The sequence below is a fragment of the Taudactylus pleione genome, unplaced genomic scaffold (genome assembly GCF_031769625.1).
Source record: "Taudactylus pleione unplaced genomic scaffold, aTauple2 ptg000366l, whole genome shotgun sequence".
Taxonomy (NCBI): Eukaryota; Metazoa; Chordata; class Amphibia; order Anura; family Myobatrachidae; genus Taudactylus; species Taudactylus pleione.
This window is the reverse complement of record NW_028284767.1, coordinates 6,554,861-6,579,081: the sequence shown is the minus strand read 5'-3', so window position 1 is coordinate 6,579,081 and position 24,221 is coordinate 6,554,861. Positions and strand designations below refer to the sequence as shown.

The 24,221-nt window shown below is 41.9% G+C and overlaps 1 protein-coding gene across 6 annotated transcripts in view; it reads right to left on the bottom strand.

Moving 5' to 3' along the window:
- The window catches only part of LOC148508451 (uncharacterized), a 262,947-nt gene that overhangs the window by 62,030 nt on the left and 176,696 nt on the right, over positions 1–24,221 (bottom strand). For all 6 annotated transcript variants that reach the window (XM_088444564.1, XM_088444558.1, XM_088444563.1 and 3 more), the window contains exons 7-16: positions 23,220–23,312; positions 21,828–21,891; positions 19,951–20,049; positions 7,196–7,339; positions 5,320–5,415; positions 4,467–4,585; positions 4,218–4,370; positions 2,849–3,022; positions 2,543–2,716; positions 1,450–1,564 (exon numbers count right to left, since the gene is read on the bottom strand). In XM_088444564.1, the coding sequence (XP_088300690.1) occupies positions 1,450–1,564; positions 2,543–2,716; positions 2,849–3,022; positions 4,218–4,370; positions 4,467–4,585; positions 5,320–5,415; positions 7,196–7,339; positions 19,951–20,049; positions 21,828–21,891; positions 23,220–23,312 (1,231 nt within the window). The remainder of the gene's footprint in view (positions 1–1,449; positions 1,565–2,542; positions 2,717–2,848; positions 3,023–4,217; positions 4,371–4,466; positions 4,586–5,319; positions 5,416–7,195; positions 7,340–19,950; positions 20,050–21,827; positions 21,892–23,219; positions 23,313–24,221) is intronic.

Here is a 24,221-nt window from a genome sequence, read left to right as displayed (position 1 = left end):
CAGCACACCATGAGCAGCACATTACGGGTTTACATAAATAAGTGTGGGTGTCAGGACAGGGTTTCATTATAGAGAAGATCAGAAAGATAAAAAATGATATAAACAGAAAAATAAATATAAAACAGTACATTTAAAAAAAAAAAAAAAAAAGGATAATATATAAAAGATACCATGTGTAATTTAATGGTGTTTTAGGGAAGCGTTAGGGAGGAAGAGCAAAGCGGAGAGAGAGAGAGAGAGAGAGAGAGAGAGAGAGACAAGTTTGTTGAATAAGTTAGAGAATAGAAGAAATGAAAATCCAGTTAGTTGCATGTAGCTCATATAAACAAACCAGTGAAGTCAGATAAAAATACAATGTACATATGCCACAACATACACTTACATCAAATAATGGCAGCCTAAAAATCATGTAGATGTTACATAGAGTTGATATTTCTGTTATACCAAATTATAGTAACCATATTGATAAATGGCAATGCTCATCCAAGTATTTAAGATCAAAATGAGCTGATTTATATATTAAATCCTTCAGTTATATGATTCTGCCCCTGATACAGTTAATACAGTGGTGAACAAGGGCATATGTTTATCAAATCGAACCTTGGTTGAATGTTTTCCTGCTTATCAAGAGTAAAATATTTTTTTTCCCTTGAGCTGTAAGGGAGCACAGATGCTGGAAGCCTCATCAGGAAAGGAGGATTGCCTAAGAATGGACATCTGTCTGGAGGACCTTCCTACCAAATGCAGCTGTGACAGCAATGTCTACATTTTATGACCATAGCAAGGCAGTCATCCTAAGTCAGTTTTGCAGAGAAAGTCAGTATCCACACCACAGAATAGGCCTTCTAGGTTCCCAACCTGTTCCAGCTGCAGGACAAAATGAAGCACTACATCCCTTCCTATGGCTCCCATAAGTGACCTCTGAGTGATGGAAATCCTGCTGTACACAGACACGTCACCACATGCAAGGACTGACGCACTGCATCTTAAGGGTCGTTAGGGATTGATGACGGCACCACAAGCTCCTGATTGATGTGTAAACCAGACAACTTGAGGTTGGAATGAGGGAATAGTATAAAGGATGAAAGATCTGGTACGGACACCCAGCCTAAAGAATTGTCCTATCTCAGACCTGCCTAGTCAAAATGAAGGTTACAAGAAAAATGACTATCAAGATAAGAAAATATAAGAGAAATAAAATAAATAAATAAAAAAAAACTTTAAAAACAAGTGCAAAGGCCCTGTGACTACCTCCTATGCAGTGCACTGGGCAAAGCTCAGGAATATCAGGGGAACAGGGGGCGGGGAGGAGTAGCGACCATTCTTTTGTTCCTCTACTTCCTAGGGTTCAAGCACCATCTGAGTCTCTGCTATATTATTTTCCATGAAAGACAGAAGAAAATGCCTTAGTATAACATACATTGCCTAGCATACTTGTCTTGCACTCACCATCTTTCCAGAGCTCTGCAGTGAATTTGTCTGTGCTCTGATGAAGCAGTGTTGCAACATTGTCATTCAAAGGATCCATGTTCTTCATGAGCCACTCATCCGCCTTGTAATCCACCTATCAGTAGCCGAGAACATTGTGTTACACAGCGCTCCTCTACTGTACAGTCCATAGCAGTGATTCCTAACCTCGGTCCTGAAGACACACTAACAGTCCTGGTTTTAGTGATAGCCATGCTAAAGCACAGATGGTTTAATCAAAATAACTGAGGTACTAATTAAGTCACCTGTGCTCAAGTAAGGCTATCCTTAAAACCTGGACTGTTAGTGTGCCTTGAGGACCGCGGTTGGGAACCCCTGGTCCATAGCAATGACAAATCAAATTTGTCACAGGCTATTATGCAATTAACCCATTCAATCTTCAGTAAGATCAATGTCCTCATGGCTTTGCCAGTGACTGATTATTTAGGTGGTCATTTAAAGACAACTAAACCTAAACTGCAAGTTGCTTCTACATCCAGTAAAATGTAAGTAACATATATACACTACTTCTACATATGTGTCTATATTGTTCCCATCTACCAGGTAATCCTGTGTTGTTAACCTTAATTCAAAGCGTCCTGGACTCCCAGCGGTAAATTTACTAAGGCACGAGTTGTCAATGCTGCTGATCATTGGCGACCAATAGTTTTTAAATGACAATAGAAATAAATGCTAAACAATTTATCTCTACGGCCGTTTTTTAAAACCTATAAACGGTGGCTCTGACTCCTTAGTAACTCTAGCCCCTAGTGTCACTTTGCCTTCCTTCTGACTCCCCCTCTCCATACACCACTCCTGCTCTAAAGAAATGCTAGATACCTGTAAAACATTATGCACACTAGCGGGTAAGAAGATGTGTGCTTAGCACAATAGGATAATAACACTTACAAATGTCAATACTGCAAAGTACTAATGTTTGTGTCCCCCACTAAATATGAGATGCATGCTTTTTTGTTCTGTTGTATCAATGCAATATTAGTATGCACCAAAATGAAGGCTAATTTTATTAAAGAATTGACTATAAATTCAGCTTCGCCCGGATGAGGTCTCTCACCTTTCCAGCATAATGTATGATGCACAGATCGGCCTTGTCTCGCAGCTGTCTGGGTTTCTGGAATTTAGGGTGCGTGCCGAGTTCTTGGATTACCTTCTCCACAAAACTCTTATCAGTGGCTTTGGGGAACCAGCACTCCTCATCTAGCAGGGACAGAACACCTGGGGGATTTGCCTGAACAACAGAAGAGACCATGGTGTACAATGACTTGCCGTATGATAAGGATTGACTTACAGAAGCATTTACACAATCCTAGGGCTAGAATTTGGCAAAAAAGTGTACGTCCACTGAGAATTTCCTTCTTACCGGTCTCTCAATTAGATCAATACAAGGCTGCAAGTCCAGACCAAAGTCAATAAAGTTCCACTCGATCCCTTCGCGTTGGTATTCCTCTTGCTCCAGGATGAACATCGTGTGGTTGAAGAGCTGCTGCAATTTCTCATTTGTATAGTTAATACATAGCTGTTCAAATGAATTCAGCTGGAAATAAATGAAGAGGAAATGATATAACACCAGAAAATTATTTAGCCAGAAACAAAGCTTTACAAAAATGTAGCCAAGATCTAATGGGATGTTGGTCATATCCCTGCGGTCAGGATGCAGCTTTCAGAATGCCGGGTACATGACATTGCCTGCTGCGCTATTTGGGTCTGAGTATGACAATAACACCCAAAACCAGATGGATTTGGACTGACCCTTTATTCTCACATTATGGTGTGAATTTATGGTTCCCGTCAGGCACGGTGAATGCAGCATGATTTACTTGCAATAGGGAATAGACAGTGTGCCCACCATAATACACGTGCCATGCATAGTGAACATTGGTAGGAACAATGAATGTAAATGTAGTTAATAGGTTTTATGATTTATTGCAGAGCTCACAATGCTATTTAATGCTACCATGTTTACTGAGGGTGTGTTGTCCATGGGAATGAATTACTTCATGCTGCGTTCACTTCAAGCTTGAAAAACTTCAATGAACTAAACAAAACCAAAAAGTACCATGCACTCAGCGATGTGGCTATACCCAACTGAAGTCAATGCTGGGGAACACACCACACACACATACTGCGTGGTAAAGCAGTTAATATGCTGATAGCAGGGTTGAATTGTCCATGCCAGCAGCCTAGCCTAGCAAGAAGGTGGTACAGAGAGGAGGAAGTGATGGCAGTATGACTGCAATGTTAGTTATACATCTCTGACATACCTTATCCCCAGCACTGGCGCTAGGCCTGCTATCAATGAAGTAGGAACCCTGCATTACTCGTTTTTAGTTTTTACTGAGCATGGGTGCCCAAGTACCTTTTCTAAACCAGGGGCTCCATTCTACCTAGTCTTGGCCAGTCTCATCTGGTATATAAAAATGGGGCTCTGAGTTGGAATGATATATAATCATATGCATTCCTCAACCTGAAGTATAGATAGGTGGTTATATATTGTGTACTAATCAGGCTTCTACAATAATCGTTCATTTTCTGTGCCAGCTCTCATCTTACAAATGAAGAGAGATTTGTGAGGGCAACTGTCTGCCATCAGCCCCAACAACTCTCCTATAGGAAAAAGAACAGCAAAATAATGGCAATAAACAGGAATAAAAGTTCTCTGTACAGAACAATACAATACATATACCCTCAATATTTATTGAAAAATATATCACACAAATCTTGGTATTTACCTCAAAGATTTCAAAACCAGCTATGTCCAGGATTCCTATGAATGATGCTCCTTGTCTTTTGGTCCTGTCCAGGGCTCTGTTAATGCGGTGGACCAGCCAGCGGAAAAGCCTTTCATACGAAGCCTTCGCAAGTGCCTCAATAGCAAAATCGGCCTGAATGAGAGGAGATTCAGAAATCCGGGACAATTACTAAGACGCAATCAGGTATTTGCCCAATCTAATAAAGTAAATCGTTATCAGATTTCTCACCTGTTCTTTAGTTTGTGCCTTCTGGACATAATCACGCCCAACTTTAATCTTTGGCATCAGGATGGCACGGGTGAACTCTGTGACATTAAGTCCCAAAAGATGGCATAGTTTCTGTGCAGCTAGAGAAAATAGGACAATAAATCAGTTACATCAGGAATAATTAACTTAAAAATATAAAGACGCAGCATATAGAATTAGCTCCAATTATGCAATGATCACAGAACACAGATATGTCTTATTTTTAGGGGGTGTTAATAATCACCTTATTGGTTATCTCCTTATTAGAACCCAGCAGAGGAACAGATTTTACTCACTTCAGTTCAGTGAGCCATAAACATAAATGTCTACCCTATATGTTCAAAGTTTTTTTTCCTAAAGTTAAAGTTAATATATATAAGATTTCAAAATTAAAACATATTGATACTTCCCATAAAATAATCACATTCAGTATTCAAATTATCAATCTGAAAAAAACAGTATCAGATAAAGGGCCTGATTCGGTAGATTCCCTATGTTCAGGAACCTGCGCAGACACCTGACCTCCGTTTCCCGAAACTAAGCTGTGTCACCGCCATTGGGGGGGAGGGAAGAGGCCAAGGAGATTTTCTTGTCTCTTTATCTCATCTGTGGCGGCCGGCTTGCGTGACCCCATGGGTCACTTAGCCGGCCGATGTTCTTGCAGAATATCCGATGCTGCGTTTTACAATTCCTCAGGCAATGAGGAAGACAACCCTTTTTAAAACTACCCAGTTTCCTGCAGTCATGATATGGAAACTTTTCAATACAGTAAGTTAATTACCACGTTGTATGTTTATATTGGATAACATATAGATATCGACAGACAATTACACACCTGTGTTATCTGGCATGGAAGCTTGGTCTGTGTTCCTCTCCTTCCGAAAAACGATATTACCAAACTGAAGAACAGCCGATACCATCCTCAGCATAGCTAGATGAAAGGAGAGGAAAATACATAAATAAATAATGAAACATACAGTATTTATTAATGCAAAAGAGCAGCTTTTAGATTCCAAACAATGGTGAGGTACATTTCCTGGTGTAGTAACATTATAATATCCTCTTGCAATGATTAGGTTCTTACTTAAACTGGATAGTTATTACATCTACAACTGTACTAACTTTTAACATTTTCTTTAATGACCATATCATTGTTTAATATATCAGAATGCTCTTTTCTTTTGTATTAGGAACAGGGTTCACAATGCACCATATGTAAGTAATAATAATAATAATAATAATAATAATAATAATGTTATTTATATAGCACTTTTCTTCTAATAGGACTCAAAGTGCTTTACAATTGCCTTTACAGCACAAAATACAAAGCAAGCTTAACAAGGAACATTAGCAGGAATGTAGTTCTCAGACAGGCGGCTGCGATGCCGCTGGTCTAAATCCCAACGGGGGAATCCAGACAAGGGACTTAAGATAGGCGTCAAAATACCGACGCCTATCTTAATCCTGACGCCAGAATCCAGAAGGACACCAGCCCGAACGAGGTAAGACCAGGGCGCCCTTAGTGATAGCCGTGGGTCGGGGAGGGTTAGGTTTAGGCAGCATAGTGAGTTAGCATTAGGTTTTGGGGTGGTGAGGGTTAGGCACCCCTAGGGGGGAGGGGTAGGGTTAGACACTAAGGGTGGAGGGTTAGGTTTAGGCAGGAAGGGGAGAAACTTAGGTTTAGGCACTAACGGGGAGGGTTAGGGTACGGGGTTGGGAGGGTTAGGCTACAAAAAGTGAGGGTTAGGGGGAGAAGAGGGAAGGGTAAGTATACTTACCCGATCCCTGTCGGGATACCAACCATCGGTTAAGAACTTGTAAAAGATTTTTACAGGAAATTTAGCCCTCTGTTTTCACTTCCTGTTTTAATCTATTTGGTTCAGTAATTACCAGACTCCGGGATTACATAACTGACTTGCATTCAGCTGTGCATCAGTCCCATAGACTCAATGGAAAGCACCCTCATTCACAGAGCTGTAACTAGACTTTTTGGTGCCCTGTGCCAGAAAGAGCATTGGCACCCCCTCATTTTTGAAAGGGACATAATGCACCCAAAAAAGGGGAATGGCCTCATGGGAAAGGGCCAGGAAAGATATAGGAGAAGCCAAGAGATGCTGGGGGTGAAATAAGAGGAAGCTACAAGCAAGAATGATAATAAACAGAAATTTAACCGGCGAAAACAGCGCCCCCTGCCCTGTGGTGCCCTGTGCGATGGCAGCAGCCGCACTACCCTAGCTACGGCCCTGCTCATTCATTCCTGATCTTTCCTACAGTGGATACAGTATAAGTTTTTTTATGCTTCCTTGAATGAAGAGGGTTTATTATGTGTATGTGGAGGCAAAAGGACTACAGCTATATGAGTGCAAACTCAAACCAAGCAGCAGTGTTTGTGTAAATATTTTTCCCCTCACTTTCCAATTAAATGAGTGAGAAAGAACTGCTTATACAAAGAAATAACTGTGAATATTATGGGGGGGATAATGTAAATATATAATATATGTTACAATATTTTAAATACCCCAATTTCCTGATTAAATATAATCCTTATGCTCAGAAACCTATAAAACCATAAATCTAGCCAGTGGGCCAAGTGGTCAGCACAAGTCCTCTGCAGCCTTTCTCCGATCAGAAGAAGCAATAGCTCCACAATGGCGTTCCTCCAGCCAATAACAGCATTACTTGTCATCAAATGGTGACAGCCCACTACTTACACATGATTTCTTCATGATTAATTCCCATGATTTTCATGGACTCCATTGTCTCCTGGAAGATCTCTTTGTCTTGCTGTCCGGAGATGGTGAGGTTTCCGTTGGACAAAAAGCGATACTGGTTGAAGCCTTCCAACAACAAGTCATCTGGAAAATAATGACCAAAATACAATTTATGCTGCGGTGCCCCTATAAGTGAGCTCTTTGTGACAATAACGACAGAACAAGTGTATGTACAATAGTGGTGATGGGCAACATACTCGTATAATAAACAAAACTATTATTACAGTGGACCGCTAGGTATTTACATTACCAAACGGTTATGAAAAACGTATAGGTAAAATACAATAACTAAACAAAAGTGCTGTTTGTATAAATATCCAGTGTTATCATAAGGGCTCTGTTTGTCATTCTGCTTTTTTTTTTAACTAAAATAATGTGAAAACTTTTTCATATTATTTGAGTATCACTTAAAAGTATTAAAGGGCTTTTGGAGCAGTTTTGGTAAAAAAAAACTACTCCAAGCCCTTAAATTTGCATTATTTTAGTAAGCAAATCATATTTCCCATACTTGTAATGGGAAATGCGATCGGTCTCAAATTTACTAAATTAAAATTGTAAAAAAATAACAGAGGAATCCCTGTAAAAATAACACAGACTCTTGCATTTGCTCTGACAAGAAGAGCAGAGTCGGGAGACGATACCTGTGATCAGCTTTGTGTGTCTAAATAGACCAAAAAAAATAAATAATAAAATTACCTGCATCCAGGGGACTGGTAATAGTTGATCCGGTGAGCTCCTCTGTGTCTCCGGTCAGCTGATCGCCGAGTCCTGCTCTGTGACCCCGGTGTCTGACAAACCGGCATCTCAGTTTACAGCACAAGTCAGATGCCAGGACCGTAGTGCAGGAACCTGGCGATCAGCTGACCGGAGGCACAGAGGAGCTCACCAAAACAGAGGTGGGGATCACAGGTGGGGGTCGCGGGTGGGGAGAATTTGTTCATTGGCAGCACATGTGAAAAATACCCTGAGAACTGTGTGGAGAGAGTTTATATGGACAGAGCTTGTGATATTTGATATTATCACATCCCATCCACATCTAATATGCGGATTGTGATAAATATGCCCCTAAGTGAGGTGACAATATCTGAAATAAGATTGAATTTGTGAGTAATATAGTGTTCTTGCTTACTCTGGGCTTTCTCTTCTTTAGGACAGAAAATAACTTAGCACATCTGTTGATGTCATCTATTGACTGTGACTATTTACCATACCAGCCAATCATTGGGATTTCTGGCACCCTAAATGGGTGTTCTCTATTGGAAAAAGTTTGGGGCTTGAACCCCAAATGTTTTTGGTTCTATTTGTGCATTGTTTAAAGGGATTGAAGGCATGGCCTAATTTGTAGTAATTTTCCAGGCAGAAATGTTGTCAGGTATACATTTAGGGGATCATCTAGCGGTGGGTACCCCGCGCATACATAAGAAAAAGCGCATTTAACTCAATATGTTCAGTCAGACACAATGTATCCAACCGCAAAACAGTAGCAATTGCACCAGATGTATAAGTTGTATTCTTATGTACCTATGATGGCACCGAGACACGGCTTGACAGTGTTAGCAGCAAATACTAAGGGTGGGATGCACTATCATCAAAAATTTGGTTAAACCTCTGAAAATGCAGTTTTCGGAGGGTTGTCCGCATTCCGGATAGGCAATTCCAGGGTCCGACGCACCTCGCGCATGTGCTTAGCGACGGCCACGCGTGCGCAGAGGGACTCCCGGGTCATAAACAAACCCGAAGTTCCCACACCGCAAAGCGCAGCTGTTATCAATAGAGCCGTCCTTTGCTAAAACATTCATACATATGGCGTTACTAATCTCCGGTATACATGTGATGACTGCTGGGATTCATCACATCCTAAATGTGACGCTGGATGCATCCCACCCTAAATGTCTTGTTATTAATACAAGTAACATGGAGTATAAGTGAGGTTCTTAGTACTTTTGGCCAAAGATGCTTTCCCATCCACCACGTCATCAAATTATATTTACTATCATTGGCCCTCATTCAGACCCACTCGCAAGCGGGCGCACGTACGTTAGGCGTACGTACAAAAATATTTAAATTCAATGGCTCGCTCGTATTTTCGTTCGCATCTAAAATTCCTCCCAAAACTCTGACGACCCCTCCTCTAACTAACGAGCGTACAAAATAGCGAGCGTACATCCCCGAAATGGCTTGAAAGGAACGCACGCACAAGTATAAACAGGAAGTGGCCTTGTCAGATGTCGATTACCTGCTCCTTTATTCTGCCTACCTCCATCAATCGTATCATGCCAATCAATGTATCAATTAGCTTAATTGTTTGTTTTTTTCAACACAATGCAAGAAACTTTACTCTTGTCCGTGTTTGTGTTTACCCGCAGAATACGTACGGATGAAACATTCGCTTTTATTGTTCAAAAAACATGTGAACCACAATTAAACAATTGTACTATTGCTGTGGATCCCCGCATATTTCCCTGGGTTCATTTCTTTTTTTAAATTTGCTTACGCATGTCACTGCATCAAGCCTATCCTAACTCTCCAGAGATTTCTGGCCCTGTCGAACACATGACTCATACACTAACCAATAAAATTGCTCCTGTTAATTTCCAAAATACATTAGCCAATCAGAAAATTTTTACACACTTTATCAAAAATGATTTTTAAGAAAAACACCATTGCCATCATGAGAGCCTCCGCATTCACCAGGCGCGAGCTGCTGGTGCTTACGGAGGTCATGGATCGCCGGATCACCAGCCAGCCTCAACCCATGACCAACCGGCAGAAGCGCTCCGCGTATGCGGAGGTACGGTCCCGCCTGCGGTCCTTCGGCTCACGCCGCAACATCGGGCAGCTGGAGCGCAGGTGGTCCGACCTGCAACGGCGAACGCCCCGCTTGCTGGCATGCTTTCGCATGCAGATCCTGGCAAGTAAGTGTTATGTATTGTGGTTTTAATGTTTGTGTTTGTGGGGCAAACTGCGTGTGCATGTTTTCCTGTCTGTTCTATTTATTATTTGTACTCATATCTGCGTCTGCATGTTTTCCTGTCTGTTCTATTTATTATTTGTACTCATATCTGCGTCTGCATGTTTTCCTGTCTGTTCTATTTATTATTTGTACTCATATCTGCGTCTGCATGTTTTCCTGTCTGTTCTATTTATTATTTGTACTCATATCTGCGTCTGCATGTTTTCCTGTCTGTTCTATTTATTATTTGTACTCATATCTGCGTCTGCATGTTTTCCTGTCTGTTCTATTTATTATTTGTACTCATATCTGCGTCTGCATGTTTTCCTGTCTGTTCTATTTATTATTTGTACTCATATCTGCGTCTGCATGTTTCCCCTCTATTTCTGATTTTTTAATTCTACTGCTATTTGTTTTTTGTTTTTTTTTTAGTTTGGTTGCCCGGATTTGTCCATAAACTAAACGCAATTTCTTTGACATATTTTAGGGGGACAGCCAAGACTCCGCCGTCACCGTCCGTCCAGACGGCGTTCCCGCCCACTATCCCCAACCCCCAGCCAACACTCCACCCCAAATCTTTCCCCTATTCCCCACTCCTCCCCATCCTTCCCAGACCCTCTCCCGGAAATGTCGGGCCTCCTTCCCCTCCGTCCCACTTCCCCCTCTCCTCCACCCACCCCTCTTCCAATTACCCCCTCCCCGGAGTCCATCATAACTCCGCCCCATTCTTTGGGGAATGACGGATCCTCCGAGGAGGATCATGGAGGTTTGCCCGGAGCTCCCGTTTTGTCTCCCGGTATGTTTTTTTTTTTTTTTTTTAAAGCACAAACTGTTTGTATGTAATCATGTGTCGTGCCTTTCTTCGTGTTTTTGTGGCTTGACTTTTGTTGATTGTGAAGGTTTGCCTTTACCTCTTCCTGGTGATTTAAACATACACATATCATACCTGTGGGAATTTGTACCTAGGCCTTGTATTTTTGCCAGCCCACCCTTTTTATTTTTGTTTTTGGGTTTAGGAGTGATTTGGTTGTTTTTTTTAATTTTTCTGTGGATTCCCTATTGTTGTATTAACCCACACACTTTTCTCACCCACAGAGGAACAGAGGCGTCGGCAAGAGGTGGCGGATGTTGTGGGGCAGATGCGCCAACATGTCATCGGCATTCTGGTGGCCCTCGACCGGCTGTCTGGCCTCCTTCGGCATTAGTTTTTTTATTTTTGTTCTATTTTCCAATTAAATTTATTAAGACAAATATACGTTGTGGCTCATTTTTAAAAACCAAAACCAAGATAGTTTAGCCTGACATAAGTAGACTGTTCCTGCAAGGATTTCCCTTTTTTAAAAGTTAGATTGTGTTTTGTCTTTGTATGTCAAACAGACACAAGAAACACATAACAGTAACAATGTCATTTCCCTTTTTGGGTGTAGTGTCAATTACATATTTCTACATTTTCCAGGTTCCTACTTGGTGCGCAAGCTGCTTAGGCCAATCTTACAAATCCCAAGGTTGGGCCAGGCTTCCTTTTGGTGTGGATTGGGAAGCTGAAAACATATTTCAGGTTACACTTGCTGTTAACGTTCCAAAAAAGGAAGACCATTTCACTCTTCAAACATTTATTCACAACATAACAGAGAAAACAAAGTGGTCACTCCCAAAAAAAATACACAGTGATAAATTCAAATACAACACATACCAAGAAATAATTAAATAAAAACACAAAATCAAGAACTGGTTGACGAAGGACCATGCCAACATGATTCCACAAACATGGCGTTGCGATATGGGTTCCAGAATATATGCCCAAAAGGACCAGATCCAGGTTTGGTAAGGGTAGCAGGAAGTAGTGAGCGTTGGAGTGCCAAAGATTATGTGAACAAACAGAAGATGGTGAGAAAAATAAAAATAAATTAGATGTTCGCCAAAAAACACAAACACATTAGGTATAAACACTGGAGTTTGGTTCAAACTTACCTAAAAAATCTGGCCACCACATCATCGCGTATGGCCCCCCCACATACTGACCTTCGACCAACCTCGGGGGGGCCATCCTCAGGTAAGGCATCCTCTGGCTGCATTGGGACACCACTCCTTATGGCAATGTTGTGAAATATCCCACACAGGACCACAATTTTCGACACCATATCCGGCACATACATGAGCTCGCCACCAGAGCGGTGGAGGCATCTGAATCGGCCTTTTAAAAGGCCGATACAGCGCTCCACCACTTGCCTGGTGGCTGTAAGTGCGGAATTATACGCACTTTGTGGCCCTGGTGTGGGAGCCAAATAAGGAGTGAGCAGCCAGGACATGCAAGGGTATCCACTGTCTCCTGTGAACAAAAATAGACCACATCAGGAACACTGTGTATCAAGCTTAACATTGTTATGTACTAAAGGTCTCCACTTACCCAGAAGCCACGCATCACCAGCTTGTAGGTTGGTTAATTTCTGCCATATCCCTGATTGCCGGATGACGAAGGAGTCATGAGCACTTCCGGGTAATTTAGCATTCAGGGACAGGATCTGGAGGGAGGCATCACATACCACCATTACATTCAGGGAGTGATAGTGTTTCCTGTTTCTAAATATTGCCTCCAGCCGTGCTGGAGGCTGAAGTGGTATGTGAGTACCATCCACAACCCCTATGATGTGTGGGAAGCCAGCTATTTGGTAAAAATTGGCCTTGGCCACACTAAGGGCACCCATATCCAAAGGCATTTTAATAAAATGATGGAGGTGCTTGAAAAGTGCCTCCATCACTGCCCTCAGGATCCTGGAAAAGGAGGATTGGGAGATGCCCGCCACTATTCCCACCGTTGTTTGAAACGATCCTGAGGCACAGAAATGTAACACCGCCATAAATTGCGTCAGTGGTGGTATTGCTGTTGGACTGTCAATTTGCCGCTCAAGATCACTTTCTATTAATGAGAGAGTGTCTATGATGATTTTGGGAGGTAGACGGTAGCGTCTTAAAACCTCATCATCGGGCATTCCAAAAAGGGTGACACGTGTTCGAAATATCTGGGGCCTTGCATGCCTACGATGCCTACGCCTGGGACGAGTTTGAGGTTGGTCGTCTTCCGGGAGCAGGGCCAGAACAATTCGCCCCAGATCTACCTGAAATTCAAAGTTTACAATGTAAGGCTTTTGACCCACCCCAAAAGTAACAAAAAACAACTTAGCTTTCTGATACCATCCATAGCTGCTTACATGCCGGGGTATTGTCATGATACGTATAAACTGTAAAAAAGCCAACAATGAGACTTCAAAAATTTAGAGGGTGTTTTTTTTTAATTCAAATTGTTGCAAGCCAACACAGAAAATAGCGGAAACACACATTTGGCCATCGATGAAAACGACATTGCACACCGTACGTCAAATAGGGTTCAAATGGACCCGAAAAGGGAAAAGCAAAACTGGATTACATGATGAATAAGCCGCCAAAAATGCGTTAATTATTTCGCAAATGCAAGTCACTACACCAACAGTCAAAAATGCGTTAATTAATTCGCAAATGCAAGTCACTACACCAACAGTCAAAAATGCGGTAATTAATTCGCAAATGCAAGACAAAAAATGGACTTACCCAAATCGAATATACAAGATTTCCCAAAAAAACTTCTTTGGGTCCGAAAACCAAAAAAAACTAAAAAAGATGAAATGAGTGTTAAAAAAATTAACTAACCACAAAACAGAAGAAGACACCAATTGCCCACAAATTTGACTGCACAAAACTTACCAAATCAGGAAAGGATGTGGAAAAAATGAAAAAAATGCGAACGGAAAAACAAAAGAAATGTAGCAAAAACAAACAAAAAACCAACTCTGCCAAATCCTCCAACCGCAAACAACCAAATCCAAACAACTTAACCGACAACACTCCAACAACCCCACCTCGACTCCACACACACCAAGCCATAAATAGTGTTTATTTTCCCGCACAAATTAAGGATGAATCATAGGGACGCACAATCAATGATGCGGCCGCAAACAAAGGACGCATGTATAAATACGTCACGAAATCACATTGAATTTCTGGTTGTTTTCATTCTGGAAGCAGAAACATGGCTTCAGACCAGGGAAACAATGGCCAAAAATCCGGCGGTAAGGCCTTCATGCATTTTGTCTCCATGATTATTTTCAAACAAATATATTGGTCAAGTTGTGAAGTGGCTAAATCGGAATATTTACCCAAATAGGTGAGGAGGATGACATGGATGAGACTGCTGGCCCCAGTCAACCCGCCAAAGCTGCCAAAAAAAAAAGGCAGCCACATTTCACAAGCAAGGAGATGGAGGTTTTGATCCAGAAGTGCGTTGACATCCTGCCCCAGGCAGCCAGGAATATGAGCCAAAGCCAGAAGTGGAGAATGTGGGAGGAGGTCGCCGTTGCTGTCAATAGGGTGGGTGATTATGTCCGTCTAGCCCGGGATGTCAAACGGCGGTAAGTAAACACTTTCCCATCCTATAAACAAACCCCATTGTAAAAAAAAGGATAATGGTTCCAAATTCATTCCACAAATGGGCAGACTTCAAATATCGTCTCAAACAAAAACTTGCCGACAGGGCTAGGCATGCAAGGGGGACAGGTGGGGGTCCCACCCCTGTGTCATTGGAGTTGACAGACTTAGAAGAGATGGCACAGGGGTGTGTGCAGGCTGTGGAGGTGTTTGGCGTGTCCAACATGGATACGGACATGCCAGACTTTGCGGCTCCTCATGTTGGCCAAGGTAAGTCTTGTGATGTCACCAACTCTGAAATGCTATTGTGCCAATATGTAGATTCTAATGTGAGTCTTTTCTCCAATTTCCTAACAGAGACAGAGGCGGATGAGTCTGCTCCAGAGGGGAGCCTTGGCCGCAGAATTTCTGCTGGCTCTGCAGGGGAGGAACCAGTACATCCGGCTGAGGACCCTGCAGAAGCCAGTCCAGGGCGTGCCCCCTCGCAGGCAGTGGGCCTCCTCACAGAACTCAATTTTAAATCGGATTGCCATACGGAGATTCTGCAGAGGATGGACGCCAGTCTGATACGGGTGGCTGAGGCCCTGGAGCAAAATGCTGCGGCCAACGTGACCATTGCTCAGGCCCTGGCGGAAAATACCAGGGCCAACATCCGTATCGCCGATGCCCTGGAGCAGCTCGTTCGCCAGCACATGGTGGAGCCGACCTCCCTTCCTGCCGGAACATCCGGATCCTCCACCTCTGGCACAACATCAGGCAATCCTCCAAATGTGCCTAGCCCTGTGCCTAGTCCAGAGGCCACAACATCTGCCTCTGGACAGGCCAGCCCGATGGCATCCCGGACCCGGTCTGGCGCCCACCCTCACCCAGCCAAACGGGCGAGAAAACGGTGACAGCAATGGCGACTTTTCCCACACTCCTTCTGTGCTTGGCTCATATTCCTTTCTGGACAAAACTTCCCTCTCCTTTCTTGTGAAATGTTTTTAAATTTTGTATTTACGCTTATGTTAGCAGTTATGGTTTTTTTTTTTTTGGATCAAATATCTTGGCCACAAAAAAAGGCAACAAAATATTAGGCCAATTTGTTTGTGTTTAAACAATAAATTAAAAACAAAAAACTGACATTGTATTGTGACATTATTGTACAAATGGGTTACATTTAATCCTGGCCCTAAAGGCAAAAACTGACCCTCTTAAAAAAAAAAAAAGGCCTCTTTAAGGAACGTTTCAAAAATCACATAGCGATGCAAATTCCACAGTAAACCAAAAAAAAGGGAGCTAATTAAAAGATGATGACATTATTGTTACAATAGGCCATAACCAACAAATTGTGGCCAAAATAAAACCCCAAAAATGTACGCTAATTGATTGTGTAATCATGACATTAGCAGCTCTGATTTCCACCTGCGTACGCTTTTGTGCTATCCCAATAAACTGCTATCCAAACACATACCAAGCCGGATTTCAATCCAACACTAATTACTTTACTGACCAGCCGCGATTAATCGCTGCACCATCGTGGAGTCCCGGGACGGAGGAGAAGGCCATCGCCAATGTGGTCGAGTAATCCTGACCCTAAGCTGTGCGAGCATTTTGAAGGGAAAGCAGATGTTTCAGTGACGTATGAGACGGTCCGAACACATTTGACGTTCGCATCTGCTAATGTATGTACACCCCAAAAACGCCTCGCCACGCCTGCGTTTTTTCATCTCCACCCCCGTCAACACCCAAAAACGCCCTGTTCTGTCAATCACATTTGACATGTCACTTCCTGTACGCTATTTTAGGAACGAGAGAAAAAAAGCTCGCAATCTGCCGTACGCACATGCGCAGTGTAACACCGACGCATGCGCGGTTAGTCAACATCGGAACGCAACGAGCGTACTGTTGTTAACGTGCGGCTCTGAATGAGGGCCATTATTCTTAGTGCTTAGACTGTGCACACACATTATCTTTTTCCTGCATTGTACTAGTCTCAGCATGGTAGCACCTCTTATTGTGTTTAAAATTAGGGTGTGCAGTCCAAGCCCCCTCCCCTTTTAATTATTAATACAGTAAATGCAATAGTTAGTATAACATAATAAAATACAAGCACCTGTTGTTTTTCACTTTAAAAATTCTAAGGGAATATCCATGCTGTTGTCCAAATTAAAATGTTGATTAAGTAATATAACAACAATATAGACCACGGCAAATACAATAGCCAACAATGATTTAAGTACAAGCTAGAAGGGTCAATACACAACCAGCCAATCAGAAGTGGCCATATAGTGCTGCCGATAGTCATCATTATGAGTAATTACACTGTCATCCAGGGCTGGCAAGAGTTATGTCACCTAAAAGGTGGCGCTGTGGATGCTCCCATATCTAAATGTGATGCCATTACTGTACTCAGTCTATGCCTGCCTACGCTACCTCACCAGGTCTAGGGAGATACAAGTCAGAATATATGTACAGATGTGCCATCTAGCCTCAATATGCAATGTGGCAGAGACGCCTGGTGTGAGCGAGCCGCCAGGTCCCATGCCACTCTGCTAGCACGCAGTGCCTTTTTCGCCCCGAAAATGTGTCTATGGGGCATATTCAATTAGGTGCGAAAAGTCCAGCTGCCGAGGTTTTCGCCATCATCGCTGGATGTCAATGCGGAAAAGTATCGTGCTCGTAGCTGCTTATCCCCGAATTCAATTAGAAATTGGCGAAAATGGGACCCGGCGAAACGCATATTAGTGAAAAGTACTGTCAGATTTGGGGAAAGCAGCCTGACACCCCCCAAAAGATGCAATGACATGGATACCCCCGAATAGCCCTGGTGAAGGTATTTGGTGAACTTAAATGGTCTCAATAGGTGCTATTTTGCGTCTTTGCATAAGTGGTGAAGAATAGCATTTAGCAGTTTGTTTGTTTTTTAGAAAATAAGTAGTTCCAGCAAATTTGGGGTACATGAAAATGGGTGCTAGCATATTTTAAAGTTGCTAAAGTGAAGTTTAAAAAAAAAAAAAAGTGATAAATCCACCTGCCGCAAGCACCTGCATTCGAAAAAACACCTGGGGCTAGTTTTTAAGTTTGTCCCCCAACTTTGGACATTTCGCCCCCAAAACTAAAGTACTTTTTTGGGGTGATCTAAAATTGTTTATTTTATTTTTTTTGACGCAGTTTACCTTTGGGGGACTGTTCCAAGGCTGAATGAGGGTTCCCGAAACTTTGCACCACAAAACCGCAATTGTGCAATCTTTTTCGCTGGATACTATGCGCAGACTTTTCGCACCGGCAAAAAGTCTTTGGAATTAAATACGGGGTAAAGTTTTCGCCTGCCGAAATGACGTCACCAGCGAAAACTTTTCGCCGAACAGCGCTTTTCGGCGATAATTGAATATGCCCCTTAGTCGCGTGCATAGACTAAAACACACGAGGAGGCGGCACTGATTAATATGATATACGACACTTGTATATCTGTGTGCAAGTGAGTCTGTAACTGTTTTTCCATGGCGTGGAAAAAAGCACTTCGTATACAGATTCAGACTCAGTCGCACACAGGTATACAAGTGTCATATATCAAATGAATCAGTGCAGTCTCCTGGTGCGTCGTTGTTGCATTGCGACTAATATGCATTTTAGGCCTAAGAACATGCAAAAAAGACGCTTGGTGCAAGCAGAGTTCGACGGGACGTGGTACGCTGAGAGGGGCAGTGTGGCGTGACTGCAGCAACAATATATGAGGAAACATCTGTATGGACACATAGGGAATATATGCATGGACACATTTTGGCGAGCATGCACAGTACAGAAAATTGGAAATGCGTATCTTATGCAAATAGAAATCCAGATGTACACAGAACTCTAATTAAGGCTTAGGATTGGAGTGTAAATTTACATCATCTAACAAATTGACAGAACACAGATATTCTCATTATTTTAGTATTTCCTTTTCTCTGCATATACAGAACATTACAGCCCACTATGAGAAAGATCACTGTGTGGCAGCTCCGGATCAGGATAAAATTAATAGTACCAATGACAGAGGCTGTCTTCCCAGTTATTACCTTATAAGGCAAAAACTAATGTGCTACGGGAAGCGTTTCCATATTATAATATAACAATTATTATAATCATAAGTCATTCACGAGGGGGAGATGTACTAAACACTGGAAAGTGATAAATTGGAAAGTGATAAACTACCAACCAATCAGCTCCCAACTGTCATGTTACAGACTGTGTTTGAAAAATGACAGCTAGGAGCTGATCGGTTGGTAGTTTATCACTCTCCACTACTGGGGGCACTGTATAAGGGGCACTATATATTGGGCACTGCAAAGGGGCACAACTGGGGACACTGTACAAGGGGCACTATATATTGGGCACTGCATAATGGGCACTGTATATTGGGCACTACTGGGGGCACTGTATATTGGGCACTATATATTGGGCACTACTGGGGGCACTGCATAAGAGGCACTACTGGGGGCACTGCATAAGGGGCACTATATATTAGGAACTGCATAAGGGACACTGCTTAAGGGGCATTAATGGGGCACTGCATGATGGGCACTACAACAAGGGGCATTGCATAAGGGGCACTGCATAAGGGGTACTACTGGGGGCACTGCATAATGTGCACTAGAACAGGGGGCATTGCATATGGTGTAATACAACAGGGGGCACTGCATAAGGGACACTACTACTGGGGGAACTGCATAAGGGGCACTGAAAAATGTGCACTACAACAGGGGGCATTGCATAAGGGGCACTACTACAGGGGGCACTTCATAAGGGGCACTGCTACTGGGGACATTGCATAAGGGCCACAACTACTGGGGGCATTAAGGTGCATATGGAATGGAAAGGAATTTTCCCAGAGTGACGAAAAATGGTGGTGTGTCATGTTGACAAGCCCCCATTTTACGGTGGCCACGCCCCTTGTTGTATGTGACCACGCCCACTTTTCCAGCGTACGTACGTACATACATAGGTGGGGGGGGGCTCCATTTTTCATCTTGCCCTGGGCTCCAAATACCCTAGTTACGCTACTAACTAGCACACAATAAGAAACTTTGGTGCAAGGTCTGCGGTACAAAGATCTCATTAATGCAAGTCATCAGTATTGAAGTGTATGCAATATAACTGTATATAATTTGTTACATGATTTCAAGATTTACTAATAAAACAATGAAAGCATTTAACTCTTGAATAAAAGTTCTCAAAAATGTACTAAATGTGATACAATATCATTACACATGGCCAATGTGCCTGGCACATGTAGCGAAAAATAGAGAACATGAATACTTACTTTTTACATGCTCTCCTGATCCTGATAAAAGTTGGTAAAAAACATGGAATGTTCTTTCATCTTTAGCTTGGCGGATCGCTCGAGATTTCTCCAGTAAATCTAAATAAAGTGGTTAAGGAGGTATAGAAAAAATAAAAAAAATCCAACTAAAGGGTGCAAACTTGCTCCTGAATATATCATGTTTTGCAGTGCAAATGCTTTTTTAGGTTTTTATGCAGAGAAAATAATGCATTTGTATGTAGAACACAAATATTATGCAGCTTCAGTATACACTGTCATGTGCATAGCTAGGGCACCTTACTCCCATCTCTAAATCTGTCTGCACAATTAAATATGCCACACACCCCTTCTACTCTACAATATCGTTTCCAAGGTGCAAAATTGCACCTTCTAAGTGGAATTACTCCATACTGGCGGCGGTTTTAGAGTTAGGTGCATATTTTGTCCAGATGCAGAATTTTCAGCCGGGCAGGCCTTATTGCACCGCAAGGAATGCAAGTGAGTTTGCAAGCATGGGAAATACTACACAGACATACAGCCATGGCCAAAAGTTTTGAGAATGACACAAGTATTGGTTTTCACAAAGTGTGCAGCTTCAGTGTTTTTAGACCTTTTTGTCAGATGTTACTATGGTATACTGAAGTAAAATTACAAGCATTTCATAAGTGTCAAAGGCTTTTATTGACAATTACATTAAGTTTATGCAAAGAGTCAATATTTGCAGTGTTGACCCTTCTTTTTTAAGACCTCTGCAATTCGCCCTGGCATGCTGTCAATCAACTTCTGGGCCACATACTGACTGATGGCCACCCATTCTTGTCTAATCAATGCTTGGAGTTTGTCAGAATTTGTGGGTTTTTGATTGACCACAAGTTCTCAATGGTATTAAGGTCTGGGGAGTTTACTGGCCACGGACCCAAAATTTCGATGTTTTGTTCCCCGAGCCACTTAGTTATCACTTTTGCCTTATGGCAAGGTGCTCCATCATGCTGGAAAAGGCATTGTTCATCACCAAAGTGTTCTTGGATGATTGGGAGAAGTTGCTCTTGGAAGATGTTTTAGTACCATTCTATATTCATGGATGTGTTCTTAGGCAAAATTGTGACTGATCCCACTCCCTTGGCTGAGAAGCAACCCCACACATGAATGGTCTCAGGATGATTTACAGTACTAGCCAGCTTTATTGTTACACTGCAGTAGAGTTGGACTTGGCCGTGTCTCTCCCTCCATCCCAACATCAGACTGTTCATTTTACACTTTCCACGCTAGACCACAAATGGTTTTCTTTTTTCAGGTGCAAACCAATGGTTCGGTTTGCTCATGAATCAGCCGTTTGGGCTAAGAAGGGCAAATTGGATGATGTAATGGACACTAACAGATACATATCCGGTTTCTATTTCACAGCACATACACTGAAGGTAAGTGAAGCCTGGGAAGAGCAAGCACTCTACAGGGCGAGAGTGTCTAAACCGATAATGCAGTTCTATTTGTAAATGGGTTCTCAAACTTGTTCCTCAGGACCTCACACAGTGCATGTTTTCCAGGTCTCCTCACATAATCAAAAGTGAAATAATTATAACTACCTGTGGATCTTTTAAAATGTGTCAGTGAGTAATGAGTACACCTGTGCACCTGCTGGTGACCTGGAAAACGTGAGTTGTGTGGGCTCCTGAGGACCGAGTTTGAGAACTAATGCTCTATGGCATGTGATTATATATAAGAATATGGGCACAGAGATGGACAAATGCTTTAATCCAATACAAAAAATTGTCTTTGTGTGGAATAAAACAAAAATATAATTCAACACAGTAACCTCTATTTCTTTTCAATAGGTGGGAATACAGCCCTTCTATGTGACTATCAGGCCAAAAGGATACAGGTTTCAATGTTGGCTCCAACGATGTACCCAGCTACATCAAAATTAATTCGGATAAATTTGCCCTAAACAATTAACAATATAATTATTATTAGATAACAGTAATGAAAACATGTACAGAGAGAAGAGCAAGCTGGAAAAGAAATAGCATCATATCAGTCTATTGTGGCATACACAAAATACAGAGACGTAATATGTATGGATGTCATTTGCCAGTGAATACTGTAAAGGCATATGACTCAATGTACAGGTTTCCCATTTAGGGCCATATCCAATTAGCCACGAAAAGCTGTATTTTGGCAAAAAGTGTTTGCAAGTGCGTTCTTCTCACACAAAAATGCGTATCGTGCAATCCTATTGCCGAAGTTTTCGCATGTGCGAAGTCTCCATAGTCAAAAACTGGAGAACTGTTTTCACCATCTCAGAGCAGATGAAAAAATGTGGGGACTTGTTTCAAAACCCCTTGGACAACCCCCCCCCCCCCACCACCCAATGGCAAAATAGACGATTATAATTTTTTAATTAGCTTAATTTGCCCAATAATGACATAATTTTTGCAGTGAAAAAATGTAAGTGTTGGAAAATGGGTTTGAAGTACTAGGTAAGGTATTTGGGGGCTGTATGGATGAGACATGTGTTTTAAACATTGCAGGTGGCCGCACCAGGAGTATTTTTAACAATTTTTAAAAGTGCACTTTCAAGACACAAATGTATACCTGCCCCAATTTTCATGTACCCCTATTTTAACTGCAGCATTTATTTTGGCCAAAAAACACTTGCTTGTTATCATTTTCCCACACTTATACAAATATGTGTATAAATGCCATTTGACAATTTAAGGACCCCAAATACTTTTGTTAGGTCCACTAATTCACTTCTAAATTCATTCCCTATGTCAGTTAGCCTTTTTATGGGGTACAGACAGATTTCCCAAAATCTTACTGTACTTTTTGCTGGTTTCACCACTAACAGTTTTTGAGCAAATGCATTTTCACGTCTCTTGTAATAGATAAACAGAAGACGCGAAAAGATTGCACCAAAATGTCTCTGACGTTAAGTTTTCGCTTTTTCGTGGCTAATTGGATATGGCCCTTAGACTTGCATACATGTGGATTAAAAAAATTTACTGCAACCAATATGTGAACATGGGAAATGAAAGTGAATATGAATTGGTTTCTAGATCATCAGTTTTCATAAATGTCCCACAGTCTGCCTTATAATGTATTGGACTATATTGGAATGATGTACTTGCCTACTTTTTCCTAGCCTGCTTGTAATATGTATTGGGAAAGACGCATATCTTCTAGATCTTTTCCTTTTATAAAAAAACTGATTATTTTGTGTTCTGACAGGAAATCCCAATACTACACATGAGGAAAGGATGACAACTTACAAATCGCGAAGAGTTATCATTTTTCACAGTCTTGGCGTTTCCGAAAGCCTCTAAAATGGGGTTGGCCTGTAGGAGCTGATGCTCAAGTTCTCCCTAAGAATAATCAAAATCAAATACGGAAAGATGCAGAAAAATGTACTTATATAAACCATACACACAGTCAGTTATTTTACGGCTTAGGGAGTACAGTAGGCATTATCAGCACAGGAACACAATCACCTGAGAGGACAGGCAGAGGTAAGTTTAATCATCTACTACCAATTGTATACCTGGTGCAGCAGAAAAAGGATATGTAGAAATTGTGCCCAATAAGAGATTTTTACAGGGTAAATTTGAGGCGCTGCTTTAATCTAATAGCTGTGCAAAATCCTTTCATCATGTAAAAGGCCATGATTATAATGCCAGCTTTAAGAGACGTAAAGCACTATTTTAAATGGGATAGTGATAGTCCCTTTATGCTCCCCAAATTACTTACTCAATCAAAACCAAATAATGGATTAATAGTAGTTACATTTAAAGAAGAGGGACATTCTCACATGGTACATAGGCACTGGCAGCACTTTCATCTGTCTCTGCACCTTGGTGCACAAGAGGTCTGAACCAAAGCACTATCTGTTCACATAGGCTGTCTTTATCATTGAGGTGGGCAATCCTGCAGTTGTGCTGCATGCAAAAGCAGGTGCATCAGTGCTAAGCGTGGCCCACAAACCTGCACTGTGCTACACTATCTGCCTGTATTCAGCCCACATACAGTTTACACACTTTCTGTAGTGTTTTATAGCTTGCATCAGGTCACGCTGTAACCTAAGAACAGACAAGGAACCTGAAACTAGCTCAGCAGAAAGAGAGGTCACTCATCTGTGATTCTGGTTATTCCACTTCGATTTGAATTACTGTAGCTTAGATATAATACCTGCACAGTGCACCAGAGATAATGAGATGAAGTAGGAAAAGAATGCTCTGTGCTCTAGGATCAGGTCACAAAGTCACATCATTTATTAA